This window comes from Lytechinus variegatus, chromosome 1 (assembly GCF_018143015.1).
Source record: "Lytechinus variegatus isolate NC3 chromosome 1, Lvar_3.0, whole genome shotgun sequence".
Classification (NCBI taxonomy): domain Eukaryota; kingdom Metazoa; phylum Echinodermata; class Echinoidea; order Temnopleuroida; family Toxopneustidae; genus Lytechinus; species Lytechinus variegatus.
The window spans coordinates 41472341-41491291 of record NC_054740.1 but is presented as its reverse complement, the minus strand read 5'-3'; the positions used below and the strand labels follow the sequence as shown (position 1 = coordinate 41491291).

General features: G+C 36.0%; 1 protein-coding gene across 1 annotated transcript in view; it reads left to right on the top strand.

Annotated features, from left to right (window-relative positions):
• LOC121414256 (RNA-binding protein 26-like) overlaps positions 1-15213 on the top strand; it is a 50656-nt gene extending 35443 nt beyond the window's left edge. The window contains exons 14-19 of the mRNA XM_041607375.1: positions 662-814; positions 1721-1825; positions 4320-4535; positions 5852-5938; positions 10137-10262; positions 12144-15213. Of these exons, the coding sequence (XP_041463309.1) occupies positions 662-814; positions 1721-1825; positions 4320-4535; positions 5852-5938; positions 10137-10262; positions 12144-12239 (783 nt within the window). The 3' untranslated portion in view covers positions 12240-15213. The remainder of the gene's footprint in view (positions 1-661; positions 815-1720; positions 1826-4319; positions 4536-5851; positions 5939-10136; positions 10263-12143) is intronic.
• The last annotated feature ends 3738 nt before the right edge of the window (positions 15214-18951 follow it).

The window sequence follows — 18951 nt, the reverse complement described above, 5'->3', positions numbered from 1 at the left end:
TCAATTAATATACATTATGCACACCATAGATGTCATTATTTCAGTCATTATATTGTTATATTATTATATTACATGTATGTTCACTTAAAGATATGTTAACTGACTGAAGTGATGAAAGTACAGATGACTGACAAAGTGAAGGGCTTATTCAGTTTAGTTCATTGTATTTGCGGATAGAGAGCGGAACAAAGGAATAGAGGAAGCATGAAGTATGTGCTTTCATTGACCGATACCGTTTGTCTGAGCGCATGAGAGTATAACATGGGTGTAGAGGGTCACTTTTTTGTACTCTACATGTATGTCTATGACCAAAATAATTGCAATAGTAACGCCATATTTTCCCAGGGTAGCCACTTCAGTTCTGAAATCTACTCCCACCGTGCCCTGCTTAACATGATAATGTAATTATTACCTTCGGTTCAGCATGCCTACCTTGATCGGGCGCTCAAGCATTTGAGGAATTTCTTCCTACCGGGTACCCACTCACCTCACCTGGGTCGAGAGCAGCACATGGCATCATGTTATGCAGTTGTGATTACGTGTTTGTAAATAGAAATATACCATTATTATTATCTTGGGGTTTTTTTTTTAAGACTAAAACTGTGCATATTTCATATTTTGAATAATTTTGTATGTCATCCCCTCCCCTTTCTTTAATCAGATCCTAATTGCAAAGTTAGAGCAGGGGAAATCTACCATAACAACCTTGAAGAGAGCTGAAATCATGAAGTCAATTAAGATGTTATCTGAGAATATTGAGAAGACCAAGAAAGAACTTATGGATGCGAAGCCAAAACCAAAGGATAAGAAACAGGTAAGAGTATTGTTTTCTGTATAAAAACAAGGCATATATGTTTTGCACTGAGGAAAGTAAGAAATATTTTACTTTAAGATTATATAAAAACATATTTGTGCCCAAATATTAAGTTTTTATTTTAAAAAATCACTCTCGAATAAACATAAGCCTTAGTTAGTTTATATGAGTCAAATGGCATAGAGGGTTCCTTAGTTTGATATAAATACTACATTTTACGTGGTTGCACTGATGATATATAATAATATAATTCTGTCCCATTCTTGCAAGTGAAGACTGTATGTGGGACAGGTAAGTGAATGTAAACCTCAGACTGTAATTTTGTTTCTTTTTTGTAAACATGATTTTAAAAAATTATACCTCCTTTAATAATAATAATAGCTGTATTGATAAAGCGCTTTTTGCCTGAGAATACAAAGCGCTGCTATTGTTACCCCGGCTTTAGCTCGAGCTACCATCACCGGTGCTCAGTGCATGCAAGGAATTAATCCTGCCGGGTACCCATTCACCTCACCTGGGTCGAGTGCAGCACAGTGCGGATAAATTTCTTGCTGAAGGAAAACACACCATGGTTAGGAATCGAACCCACAACCCTCTGTTTGAAACGCGAGAGTCAGAACCACTAGACCACAACACGCCCTTTGAGGATATGTAATGTACATTGTGATTTCAATATTATCAGTGTCGGCTGAAATAACTATAAATCTATGAATTTGATAGTTCTTATAGTAAATACAAGTGTATAAATTATTAGACTGCATTCCTGTACATTTTGTAGTTTACTTACTCTTTTGAAAGGAACTTAGATTTTTAACATTGATCCAACTAGGATCCATAGGTTTGAGAAGATTCATCATCCATCCTTCTCTAAACATGTGTGATTGTTTCCATTGTCTTTTCTGCCAGGCTGAGAGGGAGCTACTAGACACTGAGTTAGACCTCTACAATCAACAATCAGAGGGAGGGGATACCTCAGAGCTAAGAAAGAGAGTCGATGAGCTGAGAAGAGAGGTAAGAACTATCAATCTTTCAATGCTGACTGTCCTCCTTATAGCTCAGCACATTCAACGTCTACAGAGAATCGTTAAACGGTTTTCCTTTTCTGGAATTAAAAAACCATATCACCCTTTAACCAAAGTGTTTCTGCAGAGCAAATGATGTGATTAACTCACATTAAAAATGGATTAACAAGACAACAACCACCCCCAGAGGTGGTGAGGAGTATGAGAAACGTATTTTGCGTAAACTGCATCGCGTCTGTATCTACAGGGAAGTTTTCCGGAATCCTGGATACTTATGCGGATAATGCTGTTTAACTATTCTCTGAAGAAACATGCCAAATTGTGAATTTCCTGCCTTAGGCCCATGCTATATGACTAACTTGCTACAATTAGACTTTATCCTATGGGCAATTCCACAGGTTGGGACAAATCTGTAACGTGAGTAACCGACACATTCCAAAGATTTGCCAGGAGCATAATAGAATTTCCCAAGTTTTGTTTTTATACAAAGGATAGTCAGACTGTGTACTTTGTTGTGATACGGAGATGTTAGTTCCTATCAATAATAATGGAGTTACAGCTCCAAGTATGAGTCAAGGTGTCTCCAAATGTAACGTGAGTAACCGTGGAATAGCCCCTATCCATTTTTACACAGAGACAATGTGAAGAATGCTTACTACCATAGAATATTACCTTTGATGAATGAGGGATTGAGATTGGCCAGTCTATTAAAAGACACCTCCTTTATTGGACCTTTGTGAGAATGTAACTAAATATCAATAAAGTTTTCCTTGATGGAGTCATTAGATCATTCCAAAATTTGGCATTCCAATTAAGCACATACTGTTAATTGTTAGGAACAAAAACCATTGCAAGAGGTATGGAAGTTTAAAGTGGAAGGGACAGTACATTTTATTTATACTCTATTAATGTCTTGATCATTCATATAGAGTGCATATCAAAAGAAAGTTTACACTTAGAAAACATCCTGTCAAATTATACATTTGTGATATCCTGAAAATGTTTCCACATTTTAACATTGGTACAGATCCATGTAAGCAAATGACGATAGAACTGTCAAAAAATATTTCTGTTTGATTGAGCACCATTTACATTTGAAAAGTGAGTGAAACATTATTTGTGCAGAACTAGTTAATACATGTAGTTATGCAAATAAGATTAGACCTTAATCATGAAGAACGTGGAATTTCGCTAGTAAAATTGATTTGAAGATATCTTTTACCTGTTTAACTTATTTCCGTGCCCAAAACCCCGGAGGGGCCACTTCCATTGACGAGTGGATACCATGCGCGACCATGGGGTCTCGAAAAGCACCCTAAACTTGTATTTTCAATATTCTGAAATGCACCCCTTAACAAGTATTGACGTGTGAAACCCTACCCTTAACAAGTATTAGAAACAAAATGATACTCTTGGTACATGTCAGTATTCCCTGAATTGACCCCCTAAACAAGTACAATTGTTATGTCACGGACATCAGTCGTCGGTACCTACATCATCGGGTACCACCTCCCACATCTCTCGCAAATCGTACTCTAAACATGTATAGTGTTGGCTCTTGGGGCAAAAAGTACATCCTTTATAAAACATACACCCTCGCAAATTTTACCCTAAACATGTAGCTATCCTAGCCAAAATAGATACCTTTTTTCATTATTTTAGTGTTTTTGACACCCTTATTATGTTACGTATGTAACGTGCCCTATCTTTTACATGATTTTTGGGATGCGCATGGTATCCACTCGTCAATGTAAGTGGCCCCCCCTCCCGGGCCCAAAACACTTCAAAGAGTGCATTTCGCCCCATCCCACTTCCCCAAACACCGAGGCCATCGTGACGATATTGCTTTACACTGAGCTGTGATTTACATGAAATGGCTTAGGCTTGATTTTTATTTTGTTAATCGTTGTCAAGCTTGGGAAAAGTGTGGAGAAACAAGTATTAAATGAAAAATGAATTAAGAACCCACTTTAAATGATCAAAATTTTTAATGAAAAAATGCTGGAGATGTCTGATATAAACTTTCGTTCAAATTCAGTTATGTCCTCAGATCCAGCTGGCACAAAAAAGATAAAGGTTGTGCTTACTAAGTGTTGAAATTCAAATTGGGTTGAATAGTTGAAAGTATCCTTTTATTTCAATTTACTAAAAGTGTCAGGGAAATGTATGAGAAATGATTCGCAGGGTAAGTTTGATTTCGCCCTTTCCCCTTGACACAGCATGAAAACAAGCATTTCTGCGCAAACAGATTTCTGCGAGCTTTACAAAAATGGACAGTGCTCACTCAAGTTTAACATTCTATCATTACTTTTACTTTCATTGGATAGATGAGACCCAAACCCAAGAATATATGTGAAAAGAAAATTACCCACATGTTGTATAGTTTTTAATTCCCAGGGTTTTTTCTAAGTGTGAACTTTTTTATGATACGCACTGTATAAGTCTTAGCTTATCATGAAATATTAATATTTTTTATTTTCCAGGCCCAAGCCCTTGGTCTGTTAGACAATGCTGGTGGAAGCAGGGGGCGTGGCAACCCAAAGTCAATCCGAGGTCGTGGACGGGGTCGTGGGAGTGCCTTCGTTGCAGCCAGGAGGCGGAGCTCCACCACACACAAAGTGGTGGACAAAAGACCAAGAGGTCTCGTGGTTGGAGGTTTTGCACCTGAGGATAAAGACGAAGTACTGGTCCATTTTAGTGTGAGTGCTGTCATTGGCATTGTGTTTTTTATCCACCATCCGTACAATGACACTTATTTACTCTCAATAGTGTGCAATTTTTAAAGGGTACTTGTGATTCCTTAAAGCCAAGAGAATGTGGTGCATGTAGTTGCAGCAAACAATTATTTCATTTTGAAGTCTTTGGAATCAATGTTAATTGTCACCATATCATTGTAGATCTGGAACTGGTACATTAAAGGGGTACTGTAGGCTGAACATAATTTGATTTTTACAGATAAAGAAAAATCAGACAAACAAAACATTGACAATTTTATCAAATTCAGATAAGGAACAACAAAATTACGGCATTTTAAAGATTTTCATTTTCTTATTGAAACAGTTCTGTGCATGTCATCGTGAATATTCAGTGAGCAAACTGATGTTATATCTCCACTTGTCCTTTTGTTTTTTAATATATGAAATTGTTTATTCAAAATTTTTCCCCCAATGATTTAATGCATTAGATATTCATTGCTACAACTTATTTTATCATAAGGGAGACATGTCATTCACACTTGTATGAAAAAATGAAATAATTGATATTTCTTGCAATAACATAAGATAAAAGGAAAGCAGGGATGTGACATCATCACCCCCACCTAATGAATATTCAGGATGGCAGGCATATAACTGTTTTCACAAAATATTGCTTAACTTTAAAATTCAATAACTGTTATTTGTTATAAGCTTTTGATGATTTTTTTTTTTTGCATTTTGCTTGGTGAATTTTGCTCTATTCCTGTAAATATTAATACCCCTTTAACATAAATTTAACTTCGCGAAATCATGAAATTATCACACTAGAGATCACAGATATGCACATGTGGGACAGCGTATTATTATTTGGAAAAAGACCCAACAGCTGGCTAGAATACCAGGCCTATTTTGCTCATTTCTCAACAATTGCACATCTTCTTCCAGTGTCATTTGACACATATTTTTTTTTTTTATTTATGCATACATGTATTTGGAGGTCATTTTATGGGGTTCTGTTTAATCTCATATGGAGATAGTTGCTACAACTGGAATTTATCTTTAAAATTGTGATTTATAACAATGCAAATTATTATTCAAAGATTTGCTTTGGTTTTTGTGCTTGAATCTCAGTTTTTACTTATTTTTGTTTTTTATCGATGTTTGTTGCAATCGTCAAATGTTGGTTGTTAGTGTCCTGGGCATTTCTACAGAGGATATCAGGAATAGAAATCATTTACTTTTGTTATTGATTGAGAAAAAAAAATGTTCTCCATTGAAGTGAATTGACTTCTTTTTATTTCACATACTTATCTTTACAGAGTTTTGGCGAGATTGACAATGTAGAATACAATGAGGATTCCGGAACATATGTTTTAGAATTCAAAACGCGGCAAGAAGCTGAGTTGGTAAGCATGTTTGTGCCATATCTTGTCCCCCAAGCTTAGATAATGCCTCGGGGTCATGCAAGAAATTTGCAATTAATTACAAGTCAAGAATAAGTTTAAAAATCAATTATATGTGTGGCAATAAATTGCAAATTTCAAAGTGGCTTGTTGGTCTGTTTATTGCAAAAAGAGGTATATAAAGTAAACAAAATTATTTACCTTAGTGAATGTTGAATAATCATTTGTAAATGAGCAAATCATAAATGTAGTCAATTGCAGATAAGTATCTAGCTATGCCCCCTTTGCCAAATTCTAAAGAGAATTTGTTTGTGCATCCCACCCCCCCCCCCAAAAAAAAATGTGTGCTTTCTCACTCTCTTATTCTGTCTCTCTCTTTACATGCATACAAATGAAATGTAATCAATTTGATATGTGTATCTGTTTTGTTATGATGCAATGAAATAAGAAAATGTTAATTGGAGTACAGGTCTGTCTTTTGCTAGTGAACTGCTGCAAAAATTGCATCTGAAAAGCTTTTTCTTTTGTTTTTAATGGTTTAGTGAGTAATTCTGGAAAAATTTGAATAAATGAATTACAAAAAGTGTGTTGTATGGTTAGTTTTTTTTTATTACTGATAAGCTGTTACTTGATAAGCTTGCACGGAGTGGAAAATTAGAAACATTGTGTGCAGGCAAGCTAGAATCTGATGATCAAAATATAAGGCAACTGCGCACCCTATGAGTGGTCTGCAACCCGATTTGGAATAAAATGTAGTAGAATTTGATGCTAAAATTGAGACCTGTAATATCTTACTGTGTTATAATCTAAATCATCATATGAATACCTGCGTTCAAATCTGTGACTATGCTATCATGCTTACTAGAATAAATGTGAATTTAATACCTAGTCGTAATGATGTCAGAGCAATCGTACATTTGGCCTTTACTCCAAAATAAAGGCTTTCAATCATCCAAAATTGTTATATTAGTATTCTTTTAGTTAAAGACCCAGACCGGACCCAAAAATGAAATTGACAAATTATATACCAATCGAAAGCTTATAAGCTACTAAATACAGCAATGTATGCTTTATGCATTTTCACCGCTTCCCAGCTGAGTATTTTGTTTAAAATATTCCATTTATCGGGCTTCAAACTCAGCTTAGAAAATAGGCTTTATTGTGCTTTTCACCTGCCTCGAGTCTGTGATGTCACGTTGTGTAAGAAGTGTCGTGATTCCATAGGTTTGTACACAGAAAAACTGGGTGATTTTTTTTTGCTTTCCAGATAACGCATTTCATTTTCTTCACTTCTATCACAGAGGGATATCACATATATTTTTTTCCACAAGCTTGAATTTATGAAATCTACAGTTTTGAACTAGTTCTTGCCATATTTTATTTCCTGATATATTTGGCGCAGATTTCAATTCTATCTGCATTTAGATTATGTATAACAACTTTTTCTGACATAGCAATTTGGGCCCAATAAGAGCCAAACAAAGAAATATAAAAAAAAGGTAGTGAAAAGTTGTAGGTTTACATCAGTTTGAACAGTGAATAATTTTGAGTGCCATTTTCATATGAAAACGAAAAAAAAAATGGATTCATAACATGGAAATGGAAGAAAATACCCAATTTGATGCTTTTGTACACAAACCTATGGAATCATAACCCTCCAGACACAAAGTAACGTCATCTTTTCCAGACGACGTGGGGGTGTTAAATCGAAGCGTACTTTGGAGGAGAAGGTTATTTGATTTTTATTTAATAGTTTTAAGAAATGGAAGGAGATATATGTAATATTTTTGGTATATTTGTATTCTATGAATCATTACCTTTCTTTTGATGTATGATTGTCTTTAACCCGGTCAGGGTCTTTAATTCAAATCTCAAATAAAAAGATACTTTTCATCACATTTTCAGAAAATGAGCAAAATGTGATTTGTTCCAAAATAGGATTGTGGACCAGTTCTAAGGTGTGTAGTGGCCTGTATACCAGTATACATTTAACTTTTAAGTGCTAAAAGACATCATTCTGATGTATTAAGCACTGTATTAAACCTTTATTGTCATTACTATTTTAACCCTACATGTAACTACATGTAGGCCGGGCTTGTTTGGCTGTTCTGTGGCCGGGGAGGGGTTGATTCCCCCCAACCCCCCCCCCCCCCCGAGACCTCGGCTGACGATCGCGCGAGCACCGCAAAAATTTGCACGCTGGTAGTGTGCGATGTAATCTACAAGGCTGTATGGTAAAATTTTCCAAAATAATGAGATTTTATTTTATATGAATTAATTATGCTAATTTATGCATAAATCATACTTTTTGCTCTAATTTACTAAATAAAGCTCCTAGAATGCTAATTTTTGGTAAAAATATTCTTTGTAGCATTCTTAACAATCGCAAGTGAAAAAAAATTCGTTTTGGAAATAATTTCTTATGTATTTTATTGTTTTAAGAATTTCTTATGTATTTCTCTGTTTTTGTCTCACCTGCATAGCAGAATGAGACTATAGGCGCCACTTTTCCGACGCCGGCGGCGGCGTCAACATCAAATCTTAACCTAAGGTTAAGTTTTTGAAATGACATCATAACTTAGAAAGTATATGGACCTAGTTCATGAAACTTGGCCATAAGGTTAATCAAGTATTACTGAACATCTTATTGGAGTTTCATGTCACATGACCAAGGTCAAAGGTCATTTAGGGTCAATGAACTTAGACCATGTTGGGGGAATCAACATAAAAATCTTAACCTGAGGTTAAGTTTTTGAAATGTCATCATAACTTAGAAAACATATGGACCTAGTTCATTAAACTTGGACATAAGGTTAATCAAGTATCACCAAACATCCTGCATGAGTTTCACATCACATGACCAAGGTCAAAGGTCATTTAGGGTCAATAAACTTTGGCCAATTTGAAGCATAATTATGCTAAAATCAATTGATTTCAGCTGTTGAAAGTGAAAATAGTCATATCTTTATGAATATGATAAGGAAACTCAATTTGCATTGACTTTGTACACTAAATCACATTTTGAAACAATTTTTGGTCTGATATGCACTTACAAAATGTTGCTTAATTTCGGAACCGCGTACCTGGGTGTCATAAATTTGGTCTCAAAAGATGCACGAGACTTAAAAAGTATAAACTATGTGAGTGGCGCGGTCAAAAAATTTCACACGGCGGAATTATCGCAGAAAATTATGAGGGAGGGGGGTGATTCAACCCCCCCCCCCAGCCATATTAGGGTTAAAATGCTTAATTTCTCTTGTCAGTATATTGAGGTCATGTTGCTATTTCTGCTTTTATATCTAAGTTTTCCTAAAGAACAATTTCTACTAATCTCATAACTATGTTTCTGTCTGTCACTTGTTAACATGTTCCCTATTTAGGGGGTTCCACCTGAACCATAATTCAAGAAGACGTGAGCAAATAAATGGGAAGTCTTTAAAAAGTTTATACTGTTATAGAAAGAAAGAAGATCAAGTTTACCACAGTACAAAGTCCATTAGTTTGTTATCTCATTACTACAATATCATGAATGCCCTTTGGCCATTACAAAGTATGCTAGCTTTGTACAATCTCCAGTTCACAGATAAGTTTGAATTTCCTCTTGGGTATTGGAAGTGTGAACGCTGAATTTTGCATTTGATTATGTACGAGGGGGAAATGCATATGTTTGGGTACAAAAAAAGGAAATATATTGGAAATTCAAAATGCAAAATTACAGGAAAATCTTAATTCTCGACCCAAATTTGCATGTATATCATGTATGAGTAATTAATTAGATTTTAAATGAAAAAAATACATGACAAGTTTTAGAATTAACAATTATCAAACATGACATCTGCATTTAAAATTGAAGAACATTTTCTTGTAAATAAGCTACAGGGAGACATGCTGAAATTTGAATTTGCATTATTTTTGCATAATTGGCTGTGATTATCCATGTGGGGGTTTCAAATAGCTGTTTGCAAAGTAACGCATGACTGGAACATGTTCTTGGGTCATAAATCAATCATATAGAGATATCTCATAGCACAAGAACGGATCGCCACTCACGTGTGAAGTCATTCGTATCTTATGTTTTATGAAACAACCACCATGTATCATTAGTTAAAATGGATTGTAAATCCAAGATGTCATCAGAAGATTTTACACATTGCAGACTAAATATACTAATGATCCCCCCCCCTTGACCTCTTCTTTTCAGGCTGTAGCTAAAGGTTATCAGTTCAAGGGTGATTCGTTGAGTCTAGCCTGGCACAAACAGCAAGATCCCACTTCAGAGATGGTGGAGGACGCTGTAGATCCAGGAGAAGAACTCGAAGAGGAAGAGGTAAGATCCACTTCTTATTATGACCAGGGACCCGTAACTGTAACACAAAGCTTAGCAATGATCGATTGATTCCATTGACTGTATACGATGTATAATCAATCTTAAAATTCAAGCGTACAATTAATTGCTAACATTTGTTTAATGATATACAATCAGTTGTAAAAATCAAGCGTAATATCAATCGCTAACCTTTGTGTTCCGGTACCTTGGAGCCAGATTTTATATTACTTGTTTAAACAATAACAGTTATAAGCTACCGGAATCATCTGATTTGATCGGCTGATAGTAAACTTAATCGCTAGAGGGTATTCATTTGTCTCGCAATCTACTATGGTCAACAAGGAAATTCGTGATCACTCTCGCAAAAAGTGTTCACTGGCTTTCTAGGAAATTCGTGATCACTCTCGCAAAAAGTGTTCACTAGCTTACAAGTTCACGAGCTTTCGAGTGCCGCTGCAACTCTTTATCAAGTGACAAGGATTGTCCGATATCGTATTCTATTTATACTAATCTCCAAGACCGTACGCACAAGCGCGAGAACAATAGGTGGGCACTGATCCGTTGTGTGATTGGTCAGGAGTTATTCAAATTATATGCAAATACGCCGTGGGTCGGCAATATGCAAATGAGACCAAAATTGGCGGGCTCGCTAGTTTCCGCCTACAGGAAACTAGCGAGCCCGCCAATTCCCTACCCTCATTACTGAGAGAAGAATGTTCACTACCATAGGGTGAGTTTTGAGAAAAGAGGGATTAAATTTGATTAGTCCATTGAAGCACAGTTACCTTCACACTATTGTCCAAAGGTGACAAAAGGTGGATTAGAAATCATTGAATTTTCACTGGAAGGGGTCATCAAATTGGCTCCAAAGTTGTCACTTTGATTAAGCACATCCTGTTCATAATAACAGAGAGGTACACATCAATGCAAGAAGTTATCTTATATCTGTTGATGTTCAAAATGAGTTGAATAGTTTGACTTTCAGACTGCAAGGTGATACAAATATATTGGTCTAATTAAAAGTGTAAAAACAACCTTGTGTGGGTTGGTAGTATGTCCATTATTTTATTGAGGCACACATGTTGAAAAAATACCCTTTCCATAAAATACAAAAAAAAAAACACTTATGTCCTCCAGCTAAAAATCAGATAGTGCAACTTTTTGTGGGTTTTGCTGTGCCTGTTCACATTTATGGCATTGCATCAATGGAAACCCAGATGCATGTTGCCCAGTTGGTAGAACATCAGGGAGCTGTCCATCGTAGAACTCTTCAGATGTTTTATCCAACATACTTTGTTTTATCTGAAAGTTTTCCATAGTTCCACTAGTGCCTCTCAGGAACTCAAAATCAAGTAAAGTTGTCAGATCAGAAAACTTGTTGGATGACAAATGTTGATACTCCCTGGGTCCAAGGTTCATTTATATATATTTCCCATATCAAGCCTTCCTGATAGAGCAGAGTAATAATCACCTTCAGTGATACATGTATTCCTATTACCATTTCTATTAGCATCCCAATGAATTAGAAGTGATGTCAATGGTATCTGAAGATTGAATGAAATATTGTTCATTTTCATTTATTTCTATAATTCTTTTTAGTATGAGCCACTTCAACAGTGACTCTGTCACTGTGAAAGAGCTCCTAAGAAAAACTGTCATGTTGAGATAATTCACAAAGTAATTTGTTTCATTTCTAGTTTTGGTGTTTTTTTTCAATACCCAAGTTTTAATGACATAAGCCATGCTTACTTCTTAAGTACACTGTATTGGGATTGTTTATCTTTTTTCTCCATTCATTGTCCTAAAGTTGTAAATGATAATAGTGATGATAACATAAACAACAACAGTCTTTAATATTTTTCCCCTCTCCCTTACCAACAGGAGGAGGAGATGGAAGACGAGCTCGAAGATGATCTGCTCCTGGTCGATGACGAGGAGGAAGAGGATGATGAGGAAGGACGATCATGGAAGCGATGACGATTACAGGAAATTAAATGCTTATTCTGAGTGCAAAATATTGAACACTACATTATGAAGCCGATGCCTTGCTTTAAAAGGGCATGTAGCCACTATTGACATTATTGGATCTAATAAGGGCCTCGTGACACAAAGCTCTACAATTGATTGTAGGATTTATTTCTTACAATATTTAATTTGTACATGTAGTTGTGTGCAAGCTGTCATTAAATTAGTTGTTTGATCAATCAATAAGTTTTGTATTAGAGACGCCTGAATACTTGAACCTTGAACCATTGTTTATCAATATCCAAAGATGACTGGTAGTGTTTTAATATTTAAAGATCTGTCCCACAAGTTTTTTAAGTAAGGCAGATTTGAATAATGCTTTTCAAGACAACTTCAACTGGGAAAATGCACTTTGCATGCTCTGAATGGCTCAGGCATTGACGATTGTCTAAAATAGCACAAATTTCTTTCAAATATAAGTCATCTTCTTGGACATTCAATAGTTGAACCGTTCAGCAGAATAGCCTGTGTATAGAGATATCACCATTGATGGTGCCAAATACAGTTCTCAATTATAGAAGTTTGATGACCAGTCTTGTCTAAGGATTTTATCTTTTGTACAAAAGAGAATAGAAGTTTAATTACATCGGAATCGTTCTCAGATACTCTCCTTTGGATATTAGATGATCTTTAGAATGATATCATGGGTTGAACCCTACCATGTTTCTGCATCAGCAAAAGGTAATATAGATAGGTATCCTTCAGGGTTGTCCCTTGTCGCTATTCACTTTTTGAGGGTTGAAATTTTATTGCCCAACTCCTTGTAATAGAGCTTCAGGGGAACCCAAACGCAATATTTTTCAGGACTTAAACATTGAGAATATCGTTTTGTTATAATTTTGTTTGCCAGTCGATAAACTAGCGCTTGTCATAAATTTTTATGGGGGAGGGGGGTGCCAATGGGTGTCGACCACTGCAATGGTAACACTGGTGTCCTTCATAGCAAGGGTGTTAAAACCCTCATATCTCAACATTTTGATATTTATAGGACAGCTCAGAATAAGCTGTAAGTTTTGAAATGTGGAAATACGAGCAAAATCATAATTGTTTAGAAACAGTCGCCTAATTCTGAACATTATGGCAGATTTTTGGGGGCTTTAAAAGTGGTCAAAATGAAGCCATGACCTTTGAAACACTACATGTAGGTAATTAAAATGGTCAAAATTGAACCTTTACCCATTAGAAACTTCACAGGTAATCTGTGTATCAAAGCTATGGGACTTGGGATGTTTCCCTATGTGGTGTTACATTCTACATTGAATATCATATTGTCACAGGTGTCCTAGGTCCATATTAGGTCAAATGATGTCAATTGTCTTACCCTTTTCTATCAAATAAATCATACATTTGTACTGATATCAGGATTTTGAGATGTATTTCTTGACATGATTGTGTAATAGGACTTTTTGGTAACAAAATGATAATTTGCATTTCTACTTTATAATATCATCTGTTTCACAGATGTATTGGACAAATTTTCAAAGCCTTAAGCATTCAAAACAATAGATACAACTGTCTGAAATTTATCTGAGATCTGCCTATTACACGTTATGAATTGGGACAAAAACAGAGCTTATTCATAGGCAATGATGCAATACATTCAGCCTATGACAAATTGATGGCATTGTGAAATTATGAATCATGGTTTTGGCAGTGGTTTAGACTGTTTCCACCAGAGTCAAATTTGTATGACTGAACACGTAAAATTTTGTTGTTAGAAAAATGTCGCTAAACTGGATTTGTCTTTAGAATTCTGAATCGAGTCATGGCATAAACCACATGTGCATATATATATATATATATATATATATGTGTGTGTGTGTATATAAAAGGAGATTGACTTGTATTTTAGGGTCATGTGTCTCATGCCACTTTTAAACAAACTTAGATCTTTTTTAAACAGCCCCATTCCTCCCCCCTCCCCGAAAAACATCCACACCTGGATTTGCCATCTTATTTAAAACAAAAGGCTATAAGTGATCAGTTCCTGCACATTTGGAATATTGCATGGCAATTGATATCATCTTAACCGTTTTTGAAGTAATATTTTACACAATGGTCCATAAGCTACAGTAAGCTTATTTTCTTGATTTTTTTTCTGGTGCATTCTCTTCAATTTCTTATCAATGAAATACTTTGTTTGAAAATACTAAGAAATGGTTGTTTTCTTTTGATATGTGTTTTCTCCATATGATGGGATGATTTTTTTTTTGCATGTTATTTTTCAATTATAGTGTGTTTTCATTAATAGGTATTTCAATATTGATTTTCAATTTCAAATCTTACCAAGGAACACCAGTGCAGTATCATATATTGATATTGATATCAATAATAGACAAGAAATGAGCATTGTTGGGAAGATGATATTTTAGATATGAAATAGCACTTGAAGTCCTAGATAATTACCTGTCTTGACTAGTAGTACTTACACACAAATGTTGCTCTAAAAAAAGTTACTTCAAGACATGTTTATTCTTCGCAATGCTCTTAAAATCTTTCCTTTGAATTGATAACATTCAAATGATTGTCTAGGAATTTGATGATGTACATGTATGTTTCTTATCTAAACATTTGTTCAGAAATGACTTTGGATTGGATACTTTTGCTCATTTTTTATTGATGATATGTTTTAATGATGCTAGGATTTTAATGGATTCATGGAAAAAAGAAATCTTTGGATATATATGCAAATTTAATTAGGCATATGGATCTAGGCTAAAGTCATTTCTCATGCACTGTTTTTACTATTGCATGTACTTGTAGTTAAACATGATATAACTGTACCAATTTTGTAAAATCTGTTGAAATGTATAACTATGTTTGAAAAGAATATCAAAAAGAGAACTCTAGACTAAATAAAAAAAAATACAATTATGTTTTCAACTGAAGAAGAAATAAAACAAAAGAAAAACCTGATTTTGAATAACTGTTAAAACATTCAAAATCTGAAAAGAAAGCTCTCTGGAATTGAAAAAAAAAAATAATGAAAAAAAAAGGCTGGCATAATGTTTTGGATGATAAAAAAGAGAAGAAAAAAAAGAAGGGGAAAAAAAGAGAATCGATGCCAGGTACAAGTCAGTAGTTGAAAACATGTACAGAGTTCTCAAAAGAAGAATTCCTCTTGAGGAATCAAAAAAAAAAAAAAAAAAACCTCCAAGAAAGAACCAAATGATTTATTCTCTTCATTAGCATCTTGCTAATTCCTTCATATTGGACTGAGTTGTCAGTCCTGATATGAGAGATGATTGACAACCACACCAAGAGCTGGAGGATGATACTGGGATCGAGAGAGACTGAAGACTAGAGGAGATGGGATGCTTTCTTAAGGAGCATGAGATCTATGTATGGACTTGTCCCATGTACTACCATTCCTCCCAGGTACATGTATATCTTCAGCAGGAACGTGCCAACAACCATCGAAAGATTCAACTGCCTCCCAATATATCTTCAGCAAGAATGTTTCAACTTGTCCCATGTGCTACCCGCCCTCCCAATATATCTTCAGCAAGAATGTTTCAACTTGTCCCATGTACTACCCGCCCTCCCAATATATCTTCAGCAAGAATGATTCAACATCCGTCAAAGGCATCCTGAAAGAATGTTTCAACTTATCCCATGTACTACCCTGCCTCCCTCCCAATATCTTCAGCAAGAATGTTTCAACATCCGTCAAAGGCATCCTGAAAGAATGTTTCAACATGTCCCATGTACTACCTTCCCTCCAAATATATCTTCAGCAAGAATGTTTCAACATCCGTCAAAGGCATCCTGAAATAATGTTTCAACTTGTCCCATGTACTACCCTCCCTCCCAATATATCTTCATCAAGAATGTTTCAACTTGTCCCATGTACTACCCTCCCTCCCAATATATCTTCAGCAAGAATGTTTCAACTTGTCCCATGTACTACCCTCCCTCCCAATATATCTTCAGCAAGAATGTTTCAACTTGTCCCATGTACTACCCGCCCTCCCAATATATCTTCAGCAAGAATGTTTCAACTTGTCCCATGTACTACCCTCCCCAATATATCTTCAGCAAGTACGTTTCGACTTGTCCCATGTACTACCCGCCCTCAACCGCGTAGCCAGAATTTCATTTTGGAGGGGGCGGTAAATGCACGCAAAGCGTGCCAACACTTACAGAGCGCGCGAAGCGCGCTCCCTAGGGGGTGGGTGCAGGGAGGGGGAGTTTCCCCCTCAAGCGCGAAGCTTTTAGTGTTTCATAAATTAAAATGAAAAGGAGCCGTTTCTCTTGTCTCTAGTACCTCCAATTCGGTTGACTATATTGCGATTTTGAACCTTGTTTTCAAAAGTGATTGTGAATGCACAAAATAGGTATACAATGGAGGAAATTAAAATTAGCTTCTGCGCGAAGCACGGAAGCTAAAGTGTTTTATCAATTTTTCTTGCCATAAAAAGGGTCCCGAGAAAAGGGTATTCTCAAAGATATATTGAAACTTTCTTTGGAAAGATCAGATTTGATTACAAACAATTTAGCATCAGTGCATATTTTTAACTAGCAAAACAGAGGAGAAGATTGGTAGAGGAAGATATTCCTCCCCGCGCAGAGCAATGAAACTCTGAAATTTCAAAGAGCGGACGTTTCATCAATATCTCTAATACCCAATCGTCTCTAATTCAATTGAATTTCTAAGATTATTGAACTTCATTTCAAGGAAAATAGTGCGCATAAAGTTGAAACTTCTGTGATTTATTGAAATTATCTATATAATAAAGGATGATTAATTTTTTTGACTTATCCTGAAGCGCTTCATTTTTAATATAAAGAAACTTAAGTGTCATTCAAAATTTCAAACTGAGGGCGCAAAACAGGACAGGAGATGAATGTATACAGGGAAATGACATGAAGTTTAATACAATTTGATAAAAAAATATTGTACTTTTTTATTTAATACGACACAAATTCCATACCTTCCTCTTTTTAAATTAGGAACCTGTTTGCCCCCAAATTATGGTTGTTTATAGTAATGAGCTGAAAAGCGGGAGAAGCTGACTTTATGGAGATGACGGTAGAAACTGATATAAAGATTTTACCCGCTCGGAGCCGACCAGACCAGAAGTTGCGCGATCAATTGAAAAAAAAGATAACTTCATATATTTACTTCGGCCTAACCTTACTCAAATTCATACAATTTTAACTTTAACTGGCAAGAAGCACATAGCTGAGGTGGAAAAACAGGGTTAGAGAAAAGGTGGGGGAACAATGGAGAACTTCAATATTGTCATTTAACCGCGCACAGCGCGGAAGCAAAATTCATATATGAATTTAGAGCAAGAAGAGTGAAGGAGTTTCTCTTTTGAGAAAAAAATAAAGAAAAAAAACACAAAGCTACCTTTCTTCCCTTTCCTCCCTTCCCTTTTCCTTTTCTCCTCTCTCTTTTCCCTTCTTTTTTTTTCTTTTTAGGGACGTTTGGGGGGGCGACCGCCCTCCCTGGCTACGCGCCTGCCCGCCCTGCCAATGTATCTTCAGCAAGAATGTTGCAACATCCATCAAAGGCATCCTGAAAGAATATTTCAACTTGTCCCATGTACTACCCTCCCTCCCAATATATCTTCATCAAGAATGTTTCAACTTGTCCCATGTACTACCCTCCCTCCCAATATATCTTCAGCAAGAATGTTTAAACTTGTCACATGTACTACCCTCCCTCCCAATATATCTTCAGCAAGAATGTTTCAACTTGTCACATGTACTACCCTCCCTCCCAATATATCTTTAGCAAGAATGTTTCAACTTGTCCCATGTACTACCCTCCCTCCCAATATATCTTCAGCAAGAATGTTTCAACTTGTCCCATGTACTACCCTCCCTCCCAATATATCTTCAGCAAGAATGTTTCAACTTGTCCCATGTACTTACCCGCCCTTCCAATATATCTTCAGCAAGAATGTTTCAACTTGTCCCATGTACTACCCTCCCTCCCAATATATCTTTAGCAAGAATGTTTCAACTTGTCCCATGTACTACCCGCCCTGCCATAAATATATCTTCAGCAAGAATGTTTCAACATCCGTCAAAGGCATCCTGAAAGAATATTTCAACTTGTCCCATGTACTCCTCTCCCTCCCAGTATACATGTACCTTCAGCAAGAATGTTTCAACATCCGTCAAAGGCATCCTGAAAGAATGTTTTAACTTGTCCCATGTACTACCCTCCCTCCCAATATATCTTCAGCAAGGTTTCAACTTGTCCCATGTACTACCCTCCCTCCCAATATATTTTCATCAAGAATGTTTCAACTTGTCCCATGTACTACCCTCCCTCCCAATATATCTTCAGCAAGAATGTTTCAACTTGTCCCATGTACTACCCTCCCTCCCAATATATCTTCAGCAAGAATGTTTCAACTTGTCCCATGTACTTACCCGCCCTTCCAATATATCTTCAGCAAGAATGTTTCAACTTGTCCCATGTACTACTCTCCCAATATATCTTTAGCAAGAATGTTTCAACTTGTCCCATGTACTACCCTCCCAATATATCTTCAGCAAGAATGTTTAAACTTGTCACATGTACTTACCCGCCCTCCCAATATATCTTCAGCAAGAATGTTTCAACTTGTCCCATGTACTACCCTCCCTCCCAATATATCTTCAGCAAGAATGTTTCAACTTGTCCCATGTACTTACCCGCCCTCCC